Source organism: Saimiri boliviensis, chromosome 13 (assembly GCF_048565385.1).
Source record: "Saimiri boliviensis isolate mSaiBol1 chromosome 13, mSaiBol1.pri, whole genome shotgun sequence".
Lineage (NCBI taxonomy): Eukaryota > Metazoa > Chordata > Mammalia > Primates > Cebidae > Saimiri > Saimiri boliviensis.
Genome location: NC_133461.1, coordinates 69,565,944 through 69,579,835, shown reverse-complemented (window position 1 = coordinate 69,579,835; position 13,892 = coordinate 69,565,944). Strand labels below are relative to the sequence as shown.

The 13,892-nt window shown below is 39.6% G+C and overlaps 1 protein-coding gene across 4 annotated transcripts in view; it reads left to right on the top strand.

Annotated features, from left to right (window-relative positions):
* Positions 1 to 13,892, top strand: part of PTPN2 (protein tyrosine phosphatase non-receptor type 2) — a 113,899-nt gene that overhangs the window by 54,437 nt on the left and 45,570 nt on the right. For all 4 annotated transcript variants that reach the window (XM_010335594.3, XM_003924869.3, XM_010335595.3 and 1 more), the window contains exons 3-4: positions 3,087 to 3,187; positions 7,696 to 7,794. In XM_010335594.3, coding sequence (XP_010333896.1) covers positions 3,087 to 3,187; positions 7,696 to 7,794 — 200 coding nt within the window. The remainder of the gene's footprint in view (positions 1 to 3,086; positions 3,188 to 7,695; positions 7,795 to 13,892) is intronic.

Genomic DNA, 13,892 nt, shown 5'->3' with positions numbered 1-13,892 from the left:
ACGATATATATGGTGAAACCTGTGGGTTTTGTTTTTTTTTAAAACTTATGATGACAGTATTGAAAGAGGAAACTAATCTGTATTGTCAGCACAGCCATGGCTAGCAGTAGTCATTTCTTGAGAGGTGGAGCTGTTTCTCAGAAAACACGCTGTTTGAGGGTAGGAGGTGAATGGACTCCTTTCAGAAATTGGCTTAATTTTTATTCAATTTATAACCCACAGTTCTATTTGGGTATTGCATTTCTTCATTCACTCAGTAACAAGAATTAAGGCAGATGATGCCTGTAGAAAAAAAAGTGTATTTCTTGATAGTTCTGCTACTGATGCTAGTAGAGGTTGAAAAATAAGATTTCCTGTGGAAGTGTGGTTTGGTTGCTTTTGTGGTATCTCATGCAAAAGAGTTTGAACTAGCTTCATTTTTCTCCCTTTACTGGATCCTTTAAAAGATTGGAAAGAGGGAGGTAGCCAGACTTACGCTTATGGTAAAGTATTGTGGGCTTTGGGACTTACTTACATAGCCCAAAGGTTATGAGATGCTGCCGTTGTGATAATCTCATTTCAGAGGTTCCTTTGGAAGAGGAGAAAGGATGTACCTTTCTGTGTTTTCTCATTAAGAATTCAAAAGTTTGGTTTTTAGTGGTTAGTTTACAGATCTGGGGCTGGCTGATGGTATCTGGTCTCTGGAAAAGAGACCTGTGACTTAGTTGTAAGGGAACCTGTATATGCTCTCACGAACTCAAAACTGTGTGTTGTGATTCTTAATTGGAGAATAGGTAGTGCCCTTCTTTGTGATCTTCACTAAAGAATATAAGTTATAAAGTCACACACAGTTTCTCATAAAAAGGCTTTGATAGTTTCACTTCCTGTAATGTGTATATTCAGTCTTTTCCAATCAAGTGATGTATTTGTTTTTTCTCTACAGTCTCTTCTAAATCAAAAAGTTATATATACTTTTTATTCAGTATTAATCTTTTAAAAGTTTTAAAATAACTATTAATTTTTAATTTATATTAAAGTTTTATTTCTTCTTTTTGATTTTTTCTTTTAAAATTATTTTTCATTTTTCCTTCATACGTATTATTCTTAATAGAACAGAAGAATTAAAATAATATGTAGTGATGTAGGCATTTGAGTTTTGTTTTTAATCAGCCTTGAGAAGAAAATATAGGCTCAAACAACATTTATAGCCAGTTCTAAATAGCTATAGAGTTTTTCCAAGGATTACCTTTCTTTTTTAGTATTTATTATCTGATAGCAAAATTAAAAAAAAAAAAAAAAAAACTTCTGAGAAAATTCACTGTTCCTTTGCTTCTGCTGACTTTGTATAAATTAATGTTAGACAGGAATCGAGGCCACTGCCCAGGGCTGAGCCCTGCAGACCCAGTGCCCTGCAGGTAGCACCCTCCTCCTCACTGCCTCCCAGAACTGAATCTCTGCTTTTCTGGTGCATGGTTACTGTGCTTATAAAGCATTGAGGTAACACCTGGTGCATATTTTACAGATTCAAGAAAAAAACAGCAGTGAATTTAAGTTCAGAGTCCTGAGGGTGGGGTATCAAATACTCTTAAAGCCAAACTGCTAAAGGTCTTTCTTCAGTTTTACTTCCTCCTTAGCTGGGCAAAGATGTGGGGTAGTGCCATGTGGGGTAACCGGATTCCCAGCACCCTGTGAGGTAGACCTTCCCGGGTTTTACGGATTCCTACAGCGTGTTCGCCAAATAGCTCTTTTCAGTTGTGCAATAGATATGAGTAGCCTTTGGTTTGTGTTCTTTCTGTGATTACAACATGAGGAAATACATTCCTTTGGTGTGATATTTTAGTGGAACTTTAATTTTAAAATTGTGTAGTATTTTAAAACCAGGCATTATTTTTTTGGTATGTTGTCTAGGAGATATGTGGTCTTAATTAGGTTGCTGACCTTTTTATTATTTCACATAATATTAACAGTTAAAGGGTGATTAAACTGTTTAAAAAAAAATGACTTTAGAAAAAGTGCTTGTTGACATCATCTTTCCGAGAACACTAGTATACATGTGATTTACTATAACAAGATCTTAGTTTTCCTGTTGGCAAATGACATGTAATATTTACAGAGGTCTTGGGTTCAGTCCAGCAGAAACATCTCAGATAAATTGATGTGTGAAACTAAAGCCATTTAACATTTTCTTTCATATGGAGATAATATAAACATTTTTTTAGTTTCAAAGTAAGGAGAGACTGGCTGTTTAGTATAGATTTCTTTGAGATAAACTTTGTAATAGTATGCATTCTCTAGAATTAAACTTTTCATTTTACAGTTCAGTGATATGCATCCAGCAGCTGTATGTTGAAGATTCCGAGTTAATTCTATTGTTATGCATGGGCTTTTCCTCCTTGTGTCATGCTTCTCTTCCTTTCCCATCTAAATGTATAAGGTCATGTTTTGTATTTCACTTTCAAATTAGTATAAATTCTTAGTCTGTAAGATTTTTACTTTTAAAAACTAGAAATATATCTGAACTGTTAACAGAGTCTAAGTAGTGAAGTGTTTTCAGTGGTCTTTGAAAGAATACAATTGGAATCTTCCAACTGTCTTTAAATATTTTCAGCATTTAACCTAAACACAGTTCAGTGCTAAAATTTATTTAAACATGGTAGAATTAATATCTTTTGAGAAGTGGATAGGGTGAAATACAGTTATCTTGGACATCTAGTTTCATCGATTTGAGATTAGTTATCATTTTGTAGGTAGACTGATGAATTCTTAGGCACCAAGAATGTGAATTATCCTTTTACTTTTAGGAAGGTAAGTACTTTATTCATTTTACTGTGTTTCACTCTAGTTGATTTTTTTCAAGTCACAACAGCTAATGTGCTACAAGCAGAAGCACTTCCCTTCTAGCACTATAGTAACAAACAAGATTACATTTTATACTCCCTACAAAAAAAAGTAGAGAATAATTTAGGATTTGTCTCAGCTCTCCTATGGTGCTAATTTATTTTTCTTAATTCTTCTATCCTTTTTTAAATACCTAGAATATTAATATGGAGATTTTAAAAACCGTAAGTTTGAAATGACAGTTGTGGTTTATCATTCTCTATTTTTAGATGATCACAGTCGTGTTAAACTGCAGAATGCTGAGAATGATTATATTAATGCCAGCTTAGTTGACATGGAAGAGGCACAAAGGAGTTACATCTTAACACAGGCAAGTAGTACAATACCAAGCAAATGCCTGAAAATGGTGTGTTTGTGGTTGTTCTGCTTTAAATCATAGGTAAAAGTATATCTTGACTTCTTTTGGAATTGAAATGGTATTTCAGTTTTTTCTGGCGATGTAATAAATTTTGGACATTATAAAGTTTTGCACCTTTGAGTATTTAAGATAAAAGCCAAGTTATATTTGATACTATGTGTTCTGTGAAGGAAAATTCTTATGAAATGGCTTAGGCCAGTTCTTTGGGCAGATTGTGTTCCTCATGTTGTATTTGACACAGAGCTCTGCTAATTCTTCTTAGCTTCTTCTGTTTCTCTTCCCATACCCTGTGGCGAAACCAGAGGTCCTGGACGGCTCTTCTGTTCCTCCCCCTGCCTCACATACATCTTCAGAGAGTATGCCAAGCCCTAGCTGGTTTCTGGTTGTCTTCGAGGACCTGAGTGGGTGCTGAGACCAGGTGCTCCAGAGGTCCAGCTGTAAGGCCCTGTGCTCCCTTTGGCCTTCTGCCCGCTTGCCTCTGAGCATATCAGCCACACCCGTATATAACCATGACTTTCCTTCCATTCTAAGATAATAGGAGAGATTTTTGTGTATCCGCAGCTACTGTTTATTCATCAAGTAATAAAGACTTTATTAATGGTGCTGTCATTAAATACTCAAAAGATAGACCATAATATTTAGATTTTTGAAAACCTAACTTGAATCAGAATGACTGCTTTTACATGCTCTGTATAATTTAAACCATAGGACAACCCTCTGTGGTAAATAGTATTGCCTTTATTTTATACATGAGGAATCTAAGAAGATCCAGAGTCGTTAAATAACTTTTTTTTTTTTTTTTTTTTTTTTTTGAGGCAGTCTCACTCTTGTCACCCAGCTCACTACAACCTCAGCCTCACAGGTTCAAGTGATTCTTCTGCCTCAGCCTCCCGAGTAGCTGGGATTACAGGTGCTCACCACCGCACCCAACTCATTTCTCTATTTTTTAGTAGAGACAAGGTTTCACTATGTTGCTCAGGCCGGTCTCTAATTCCTGACCTCAGGTGATCCACCTGCCTTGGCCTCCCAAAGTGCTGGGATTACAGGCTTGAGCCACCGCACCCAGCCTCCTACTGATTGTTTTTGAACCTCTTATCGCTGTGTGTGTCCTGAAGGAGCCCTGCATATTTAATGCAAGAACTCAGAAACCTGTCTCTGGATTTTTCTTGGCTCCTGAATTTCTGTACATATTTTTCAGGTCTCTATTGGATATTTTTACTGGATTTCAAAATCTGCACATTCTGTATCTTATTTACCAAGCTAGCTGCCTTCCTATTTTTTTCATTGGGATTGAAACTGTCTTCATCTGCTAAGTTCTTTCTGATCTTCTGTTGCCCCTGCCCTTTTTCAGAGCTCTCTTCAATTACACTTGTCCTATTGCAGCAGCTTTTTAAGGTCTCCCTTTGCTACCGTTCCTGTCACTCTAGTGGTGTAGTTGCCCACTACAACCCTCCACTTCCACCTCACGGATCTATTTGTGTTTTCCCAAATATGTCCTGCAATCATGCACTTTGCCTTACGCTTGTTGCCCAAGCTGGAGTGCAGTGGTACGATCTCAACTCACTACAACCTCAGCCTCCCATTCTTCTGCATTCCCCCTCTGCATTAGGACATTTTTTGAGATTCTTCTGTAGTTTTCTTCCCAGCCTTTCCTGCTCCCTAATACCTGGTGGTTTAATTTACCCATAATTTTGTGGTACTTAACTGTGTCCATTAGTCATACAAGTACTTCTCCTTGCCTCCGTTGCAAGCTGTTCGAGAGCCAAGTCAGCATCTCAGTCTAGCTTTTGCCCTTGTACTTGGCAGGTTGTTTGGAATGGGGGATACAGAAAACTAGAGATGCGAAATGCTTATTACCCCAGCTCTTCTGATTGTCCTTTGTAAATTATTATTTCAAACATCTTTTTCTTCTGAGTTTTAAGAATTAGTATTTTTTAAAAGTCAGCTCCTTGGTATATTATGTCTATTTTGCAGATGAAGAAAATTGGTAGCATTGCTAGTAAATGGAAGAGCTGAGATGTGAATCTCTGTCCCTCTGATTTAAAAACCTGTGGCAGGGCGCAATGGCTCATGCCTGTAATCCCAGCACTTTGGGAGGCGGAGGTGGGCGAATCACCTGAGGTGATTCAAGACCAGCCTGGCCAACATGGTAAAACCCCATCTCTACTAAAAATACGAAAATTAGCCGGGCATGGTGGTGCACGCCTGTAATCCCAGGTATTCAGGAGGCTGAGGCAGGGAGAATTGCTTGAACCTGGGAGGCAGAGGTTGCAGTGAACTGAGATTGTGCCATTGCATACCAGCCTAGGTGATAGAGTGAGACTCTGTCCTGGAAAAACAAACAAACAGTGTCCTTTATTCTATAGCAGCGGTGTTCCTGTTTATTATTTAGTTTAGAATCACCAGTGGAATGGCATGGGGTGTGATTGTGTGTACATACCAAGGAGTAACCTCACTGGCAAATTGCTACATCCATTGATTTTTTTTTTTTTTAGATGAAAGAAAAGAGCATTCATTTTACTGGGGATTTATTCATTGCTGTTTTTACCTTTAGACTGTATGTTTTGTTTTGGAAGCAGATCAAGTAATAGAAAAATCTGTTGAGTAAGGAAAATACTGTTCTCAAATAGTAGGTTGTAGTTTGTCAGGATCCTCAGTAGACTTTTAGCATTTTTACAGCTTAACCTTGATTTATTCATTTAAGTAATATTTATTGAGTATCTGCTGTATATCAAGGAGTACACCAGGCCTAAAGATGCTTTTAGTTGGCTGGACACTGTTGTTCACTCCTGCAATCCTAGCACTTTGGGAGGCTGAGGTTGTAATGATTACTTGAGGTCAGGAGTTCAAGACTAGTCTGGCCAACATGATAAAACCTGTCTCTACTAAAAATAGAAAAGTTAGCCAGGTGTGGTGGTGGGTGCCTGTAATCCCAGCTCCTTGGGAGGCTGAGGCAGGAGACTTGCTTGAACCTGGGAGGAGGAGGTTGCAGAAAGCTGAGATCATAACACTGCACTCTAGCCCAGGTGACAGAGACTCCATCTCAGAAAAACAACAAAAAAAGATGCTTTTTAAAGTAGTCTAGAACCACCTTAACCCCCTTGTTGCATGTGGGTCTGAAGCTCTGGGCAGCCCTGGCCCCCACCCTTGACTCTGCTCCTGTTACTACTCTGCCACATTCCATGTAAGTTGAATGCATGTTCAGAGTTATTTTAGGTATAGCAAAACTACATTTCATTTTAACCTTCTCATTTAAAACTAGGTAAAATTTGTGCATAGACTTTTCATCTCTTAGTCCTTTCTTTTACCCTATGCTATCATTAAAATGTGAAGGCAATTGGAAGTATGTAAATATTTTGCTTTTAACCCCTTGGCATTGTTGTAACATAGACTATTGACCTTTTTAAACTCTGTCCAATATTCTTCCACTGAGGTTGTACATACTGTACATTTGTAGATTAACGGTTTCATTGTGGTTCAGGTACTTTAATGATTCCTAGTTTTTCTTTCTTTCTTTTTATTTTTTTTTTGAGATGGAGTTTCGATCTTGTTACCCAGGCTGGAGTGCAATGGTGCGATCTCGGCTCACCGCAACCTCTGCCTCCTGGGTTCAGGCAATTCTCCTGCCTCAGCCTCCTAAGTAGCTGGGATTACAGGCACGCACCACCATGCCCAACTAATGTTTTGTATTTTTAGTAGAGATGGGGTTTCACCATGTTGACCAGGATGGTCTCGATCTCTTGACCTCGTGATCCACCCGCCTCAGCCTCCCACAGTGCTGGGATTACAGGCTTGAGCCACTGCACCCGGCCCGATTCCTAGTTTTTCTAGAAATCTTTTTGTAGCTAACTTGAGTTGGTTGGCTAGCCATTGATGGTACAGACTTCTTTCCTCATGGATCTTCTATGATGTGTGGGAGGCAGGTCTTCTCTTTCTGCTATAGAAAATGAAGAGAACAGAAATTTCCTTTGTCTACCTTCTTTGCAGCTAGAACATGATCAATCAGATACTCCTGTGATTTTTGTCTCTGCTTCGCCTATAGATTATACGTCAGTACTACAGCCACCTTCATATGGCAGTGCCAGCAAAAACAAGGGGATATTAGTGACAGTATCAACAGCAGTGTCCCAGGTTGACTTTCTTTGGAGCAGGACTTTGCCTGTGCCTTGGTTTCTACCCAAGCTTGGCTCTCTAGTCCTCAACTCTGAAAGCTACGTGCCATCTTAAACAATTCCTTTTTTGCCTAAGTAAATGAAAGTCAGTTTTGATCGTTTATAACCAAAAATCCTAACTGGCACAGACCTGTTTTTGAAATCAGGTGAATTGGAAGTCCTGGTTTACTTCTTATAAGCCCATCCACTGTCTGTCTTGTAACATGCCAGGAGCAGACTTGATGAGTCCTTCCTGGAGCCTTGCTCTGTCTCCTTCCCTCATCTGTTCTCTCTCCTCTCTCCTCATAGGGTCCACTTCCTAACACATGCTGCCATTTCTGGCTTATGGTTTGGCAGCAGAAGTCCAAAGCAGTTGTCATGCTGAATCGCACAGTGGAGAAAGAATCGGTGAGTAATACTTAATATTTACAACTTAGTATACTGTATGTGATCATCAGCATATAAAGATTGTCATTTTCAGGCCAGTATTCCTTAGTTTTGGCCTTTAATTGCTAAGGAGTTACATCGGGCCTAAAGATGCTTTTTGTTGCTAAAGGCTGGTGGTCAAAGTGTTTCTGACCAGAAAAACTCATGTATCCTTTTCCCTAAAGTATTTATATAACAGTTGCAGACCTCTCATCTCCAGGATAGAAATATAATGGAATAAATACTGACTAGCAGTGATAACTAGATCTTTAGAATGCCTAGGAAGTACTGTTGGTAAGGTCTCTTCCAGCTTTAAGATCTTGTACTATTCTACTTCAGATTTCTTACTTTATTCTACATTCATAATTGCTGGTTTTTAATGATGAATGAAAATTTCCGAATCCACTTCTAATCAGGATGTAGCAATGACATGCCAGAATTTCCAGCAGCGTCAGCATAGTCATTTACAATGGTTTTTCAATATCATTTAAGGATTAGGCCGGGCATGGTGGCTCGCACCTATAATCCCAGCACTTTGGGAAGTTGAGGCAGGCAGATCACTTGAGGTCAGGAGTTCCAGACCAGCCTGGCCAACATGGTGAAACTCCATCTCTACTAAAAATACAAAAATTAGCCAGGTATAATCCCAGCTACTTGGGAGGCTGAGGCAGGAGAACTACTTGAACCTGGGAGGTGGAGGTTACAGTGAGCTAAGATTGTGCCACTGCACTCCAGCCTAGATGACGGAGTGAGAATCCATCTCAAAACCTCTGCACCCCACCCTGGGCAATAGAATGAGACTCCACAAAAAAAAAAAGTTAAGGATTATGACATTGTCGGTTTGAGCAGCATTGCAGACTAAATGATTTGCACATTTTATTTCTCTCATTTTGGAGTATAATTATAATAAGATAACACTGCCACCAGAATTTAGAAATTAAGTTTATGGTGGTTGGACCTAAATGGTTAACAAGAGTCAGGTTTAATTATTTTGGGGATGATTACTTCATAGGTGGTGGGTAATGTGTTATTCATCAAGAGACTCATAATGTCTGATTATTGTTCTTTTTATTACATTAACAGCCATTATTGGTCAGGACTTAGCTCCTTAATTCATTAGGGGTTAAAGATGGTGATAATTCAATTCTGTCATTACTTCTTCATTTTTTTTGGAATATTTATTCTATAAAAAGAAACTTCCCATTCTAGTGGACCACTTAAAAGCAATTTTCTAAAACACGTTGATTCCCTATTGAGGTCATCTCTCCTCAACAGATGACCAATTAGGAGTTTTTCTGGTGGAGAGTGGCAGGAGAGGATGAATTATTATGGATTTAAATTTAAACATTCATTTCACTCCTTTGCAGTTATTTTCCTTATTTTTGATCAAATTATCCTGTCATTGGCTAACAGCAATCTATTTAGGTTGGGTCCTGAATCCTTTTTTTTTTTTTTTTTTTTTGAGACAGAGTCTTGCTCTGTGGCATTATTTCAGCTCACTGCAACCTCTGCTTCCCGGGTTCAAGTGATCCTCCTGCTGCAGGCTCTGAGTAAGTGGATTACAAGCACCTACCACATGCCTGGCTAATTTTGTATTTTTGTAGAGACGGTTTCACTGTGTTGGCCAGGCTGGCCTGAACTCCTGACCACAAGTGATCTGTCCACCTCAGCCTCCCGCAGTGCTGGGATTACAGGTGTGAGCCACCTCACCCCGCCCTAAGTCTTTTTTAACAAACCTTTCATTGTTTCCTTGGCTGGGTGTGGTGGCTCACACCTGTAATCTCAGCACTTTGGGGAGCTGAGTCAGGTGGATCACTTGAGCCCAGGAGTTTGAGACCAGCCTGGGCAATTTGGTGAAACTCTGTTTCTACAAAAAATATAAAAATTAGTTGGGCGTGGTGGCATGTGCCTGTAGTTCCAGCTACCTGGGAGACTGAGGCAGGAGGATCACTTGAGGCCAGGAGGTTGAGGCTGCAGTTACCTGTGATCACTCCATCCTGCGTGACAGAGTGAGACCCTGTCTCAAAAAAAAATTTTTTTTTCTTGCTCTGTGGAATGACTGCGTATTGCAGACTCATCTCAAACTTGCCACCCAGACCTGGAATCAGCCAATTCTCTAAGGAGCTTTGGTTTTTTTTAATGGGCAGTAATATTTCACACAACAAAAATAAGGATATGTATTGCTATTGGACTGGACATTGTTTTTAGGACTTTTCAGTGGACAAAAGCTAAGGAACAATACGTGTATATTAAGATAACATACCAGAAGAGTTCATAATGATTTTTACAATTCAAATTTGGGACTGTAGCAGTTGCCTAGCTCCTTCCATCTTATATCTACTATTCCCTTTTTCATACCAAGAATCCTGCTTCTCAAAGATATGAGAGATGTAAACTGTCTTATAATGACTCATTTCCTTCTTCCCATATCACATACAAAACATAACCATAATCATGATATCATCTACTACCAAAATAATTACTGAAAATGGTTTTTTGTTTGTTTGTTTTGTTTTGAGATGGAGTCTCACTCTGTCGCCCAGGCTGGAGTGCAGTGGCGTGATCTCGGCTCACTGCAACCTCCACCTACCAAGTTTAAGCAATTCTCTGCCTCAGCCTCCTAAGCTGAGTAGCTGGGATTACAGGCACGTGCCACCACTCTTTGCTGATTTTTTTGTATTTTTAGTAGAGATGGGGTTTCACCATCTTGGCCAAGCTGGTGTTGAACTCCTGACCTTATGATCTGCTTGCCTCAGCCTCTCAAAGTGCTGAGATACAGGTGTGAGACACTGAGCCCGGCCGAAAATGGTTTATAATTTTTGATATGTTTTTTCATTCTCTTCCTGGTGTTTCTAAGTTGTATTTTACAAACTGTAGTCTCTCCTTTGCATCTCTCGTAGACTCTTCGTTCTATAAACAAGTATTATTAAATATTCATCAACCATCTTTGTTGCTGTCTCTCCAGTCATCCTGACTAAAGCTCATTCTTTAGTGCATCCTAAGGAGGGACTTGTGGGCATTATAGTCTCTGAATTTTTTTTTTTTTTTTTTTTTGAGACAGAGTTTCGCTCTTGTTGCCCAGGATGGAGTGCAATAGCACAATCTCCCCTCACCGCAACTTTCGCCTCCTGGGTTCAAGCAATTCTCCTGCCTCAGCCTCCCAAGTAGCTGATATTACAGGCATGTGCTACCACGCCCGGCTAATTTTTTGTATTTTGGGTAGAGACAGAGTTTCACCATGTAGGTCAGACTGGTCTTGAACTCCCAACTTTAGGTGATCCACCCACCTTGGCCTCCCAGAGTGCTGGGATTACAGGCATCAGCCACCGTACCCAGCATCTCTGATTTTTTTACATGTCAGTGATGGTTCATTTGTTGTCGTAATATCTGAAAGTCAGTTTGCCAGGATATAAAATACTTGGCTCACGTGCTATTCTTTGAACAACATAAACATTTTTCCATTTCCTTCTGGTATTCCACCAAAGTCTAATGGACATCTTATTTTATTTCCTTTGTAAGTCTCTTGTTCTTTCTACCTACACTACTCAAATAATTTTTTTTTTCTGATATTAGTTTTACCAAAAATATGTCTTAGTGATCGGTCATTCTGGGTCAGTTTTTCCTGGTACATGATGCCTTCTTGAGTGTTCGACTTCAAATACTTTTTTCTTATTTTTTATTTTATTTTATTTTATTTTATTTTATTTTATTTTATTTTATTTTTTTGAGACGGAGTTTTTTACCCAGGCTGGAGTGCAATGGCGCGATCTCGGCTCACCGCAACCTCCGCCTCCTGGGTTCAGGCAATTCTCCCGCCTCAACCTCCTGAGTAGCTGGGATGCCAGGCACGCGCCACCATGCCCAGCTAATTTTTTGTATTTTTAGTAGAGACGGGGTTTCACCATGTTGCCCAGGATGGTCTTGATCTCTCGACCTCGTGATCCACCCGCCTCGGCCTCCCAAAGTGCTGGGATTACAGGCTTGAGCCACCGCGCCCGGCCCTCTTATTTTTTAAATACTTTTTTAAAAAAGAAATATTTGTTGAATTACAGTCCTTAGTATTTGTTCTGCTCCCTTGCTTGCTTTAGTGTTCTTTGAGTCTTCCTATTTATTAGACATGTGTTGGATTTTCCTTGCCTATTTTATTTGTCACATTCTTTCTAATCCTGTTTATCTCTCTCTCTCTCTCTCTTTTTTTTTTTCCACCAAGTCTCACTCTGTCGCCCAGGCTGGAGTACAGTGGTGTGATCTTGGCTCACTGCAACCTCCGCCTCCCAGGTTCAGTGGATTTTTCTGCCTCAGCATCCCAAGTAGCTGAGACTACAGGCATGCGCCACCACACCTGGCTAATTTTTGTATTTTTAGTAGAGATGGGGTTTCATGGTGTTAGCCAGAATGGTCTCTATCTCCTGACCTTGTCATCCACCCACCTCGGCCATGCAAAGTGCTGAGATTACAGGCATGAGCCACCTTGCCCATCCATCTCTCTCTTTATTTCTGTTTTATCTAATTTTTTTTTTTTCTGGCCAAGTTTGAAGGCCCCCACCTATAATCCCAGCACTTTAGGAGGCTGAGGCAGGAGGATCACTTGAGCCCAGGAATTTGCAACTAGCCTGAAAAACAAAGTGAGACCCTGCCTCTACAAAAAGTACAAAAAAGTAGCCAGGCATAGTGGCATGCACCTGGAGTCCCAGCTGGGGTTGGGGTACTGCTTGAGGCTGAAGTGAGCCAAGGTTACCCACTACACTCCAACCTAGGCTACAAAGCAAGACTGTCTCTTTAAAAAAAAAAATCTTCCTTTTCCTCTTAAGGCTTTATTATCTATTATATTTATTCCTCTTTTCCTTCTAGTTTAATCCTCATTTCTGAAATGATGTGTTCTATTATTTGAACTTTTCTATCTTCTGTCACCTTGTTTCTGAGTTGTTCTAATTCTTATTTATATTCTTTTGCTTCTTATATCATTTATTTGTCTTTTAGCACCTTTTAAAGTATTAATCATAGTAGTTATTGGTTTTGGAGAAATTTTTATTGTTCATCTGTAGCTGTTTGTGAATTGGAAAAAAGAGAAATGGCAATTTTTTAAAAATAACTTTTTCTGGTGTTTTTTTCTTAGTGAAATGACTATTTCACCTTGCTTCAGTCTGCTGGCTTCATACTTTGGCATTTGGGAAGATGTGTTTATTGTCACAGATTTTTTATCAATAGTTCTGCCAAATGTAGCTACTCTAGGTAAAAGGGGCTTATCTTCTCATTCTCTCCCCCACTTTAATTTTAGTAAGCAAATACATAATGTTATTTCTGGATGTCATTTTTTGTTTGTTTGTTTTGAGACTGGGTCTCAGTGTTGTCATCCAGGCTAGAGGACAGTGGCGCAGCCTCGTCTGTCCATGCTCAGATCATCCTCCCACTCAGACTCCTGAGTGGCTGGAACTATGGGGTGCGCCACTGTACGCGGCTATTTTTTGCATTTTTCGTAGAGACAAGATTTCATCATGTTGCCCCGGCTGAATTTCACCATGTTGCCCAGTCCAAACTCCTGGGCTTAAATGATACGCCCACCTCAGCCTTCCAACGTGCTAGGATTATAGGCGTGAGTCACACGTGCCTGGCCCTAGATGGAATATTGAGTAGCAGATTCATAGGTATTTATGGAAAATACTTGTAAAATAAAACCTCTTCGGCCACATTTATTTTGAAGATAAAATTGTTGCAAGGGTTTGATAATTTTATGATGTTAAAACATAGGTAATCATGCTTTAAAAATGATAAATTTTTATTTAATGAGTATATCTATTATGGCTTTTTTAGTGTATAAGTTACAGGAATACTTTAAAAATGCTTTATAAAGCCAAACGTGGTGGCTCATGCCTGTAGTCCTGCCACTTTGGGAGGCTGAGGTGGGTGGCTCACTTGAGGTCAGGCATTTAAGACCAGCCTGGCCAACATGCGAAACCCCATCTCTACTAAAAAATACAAAAAAATAGCTGAGTGTGTTGGTGGGTGCCTGTAATCCCAGCTACTCGGGAGGCTGAGGCAGGAGAATTGCTTGAACCTGGGAGGCAGAGGTTGCAGTGAGC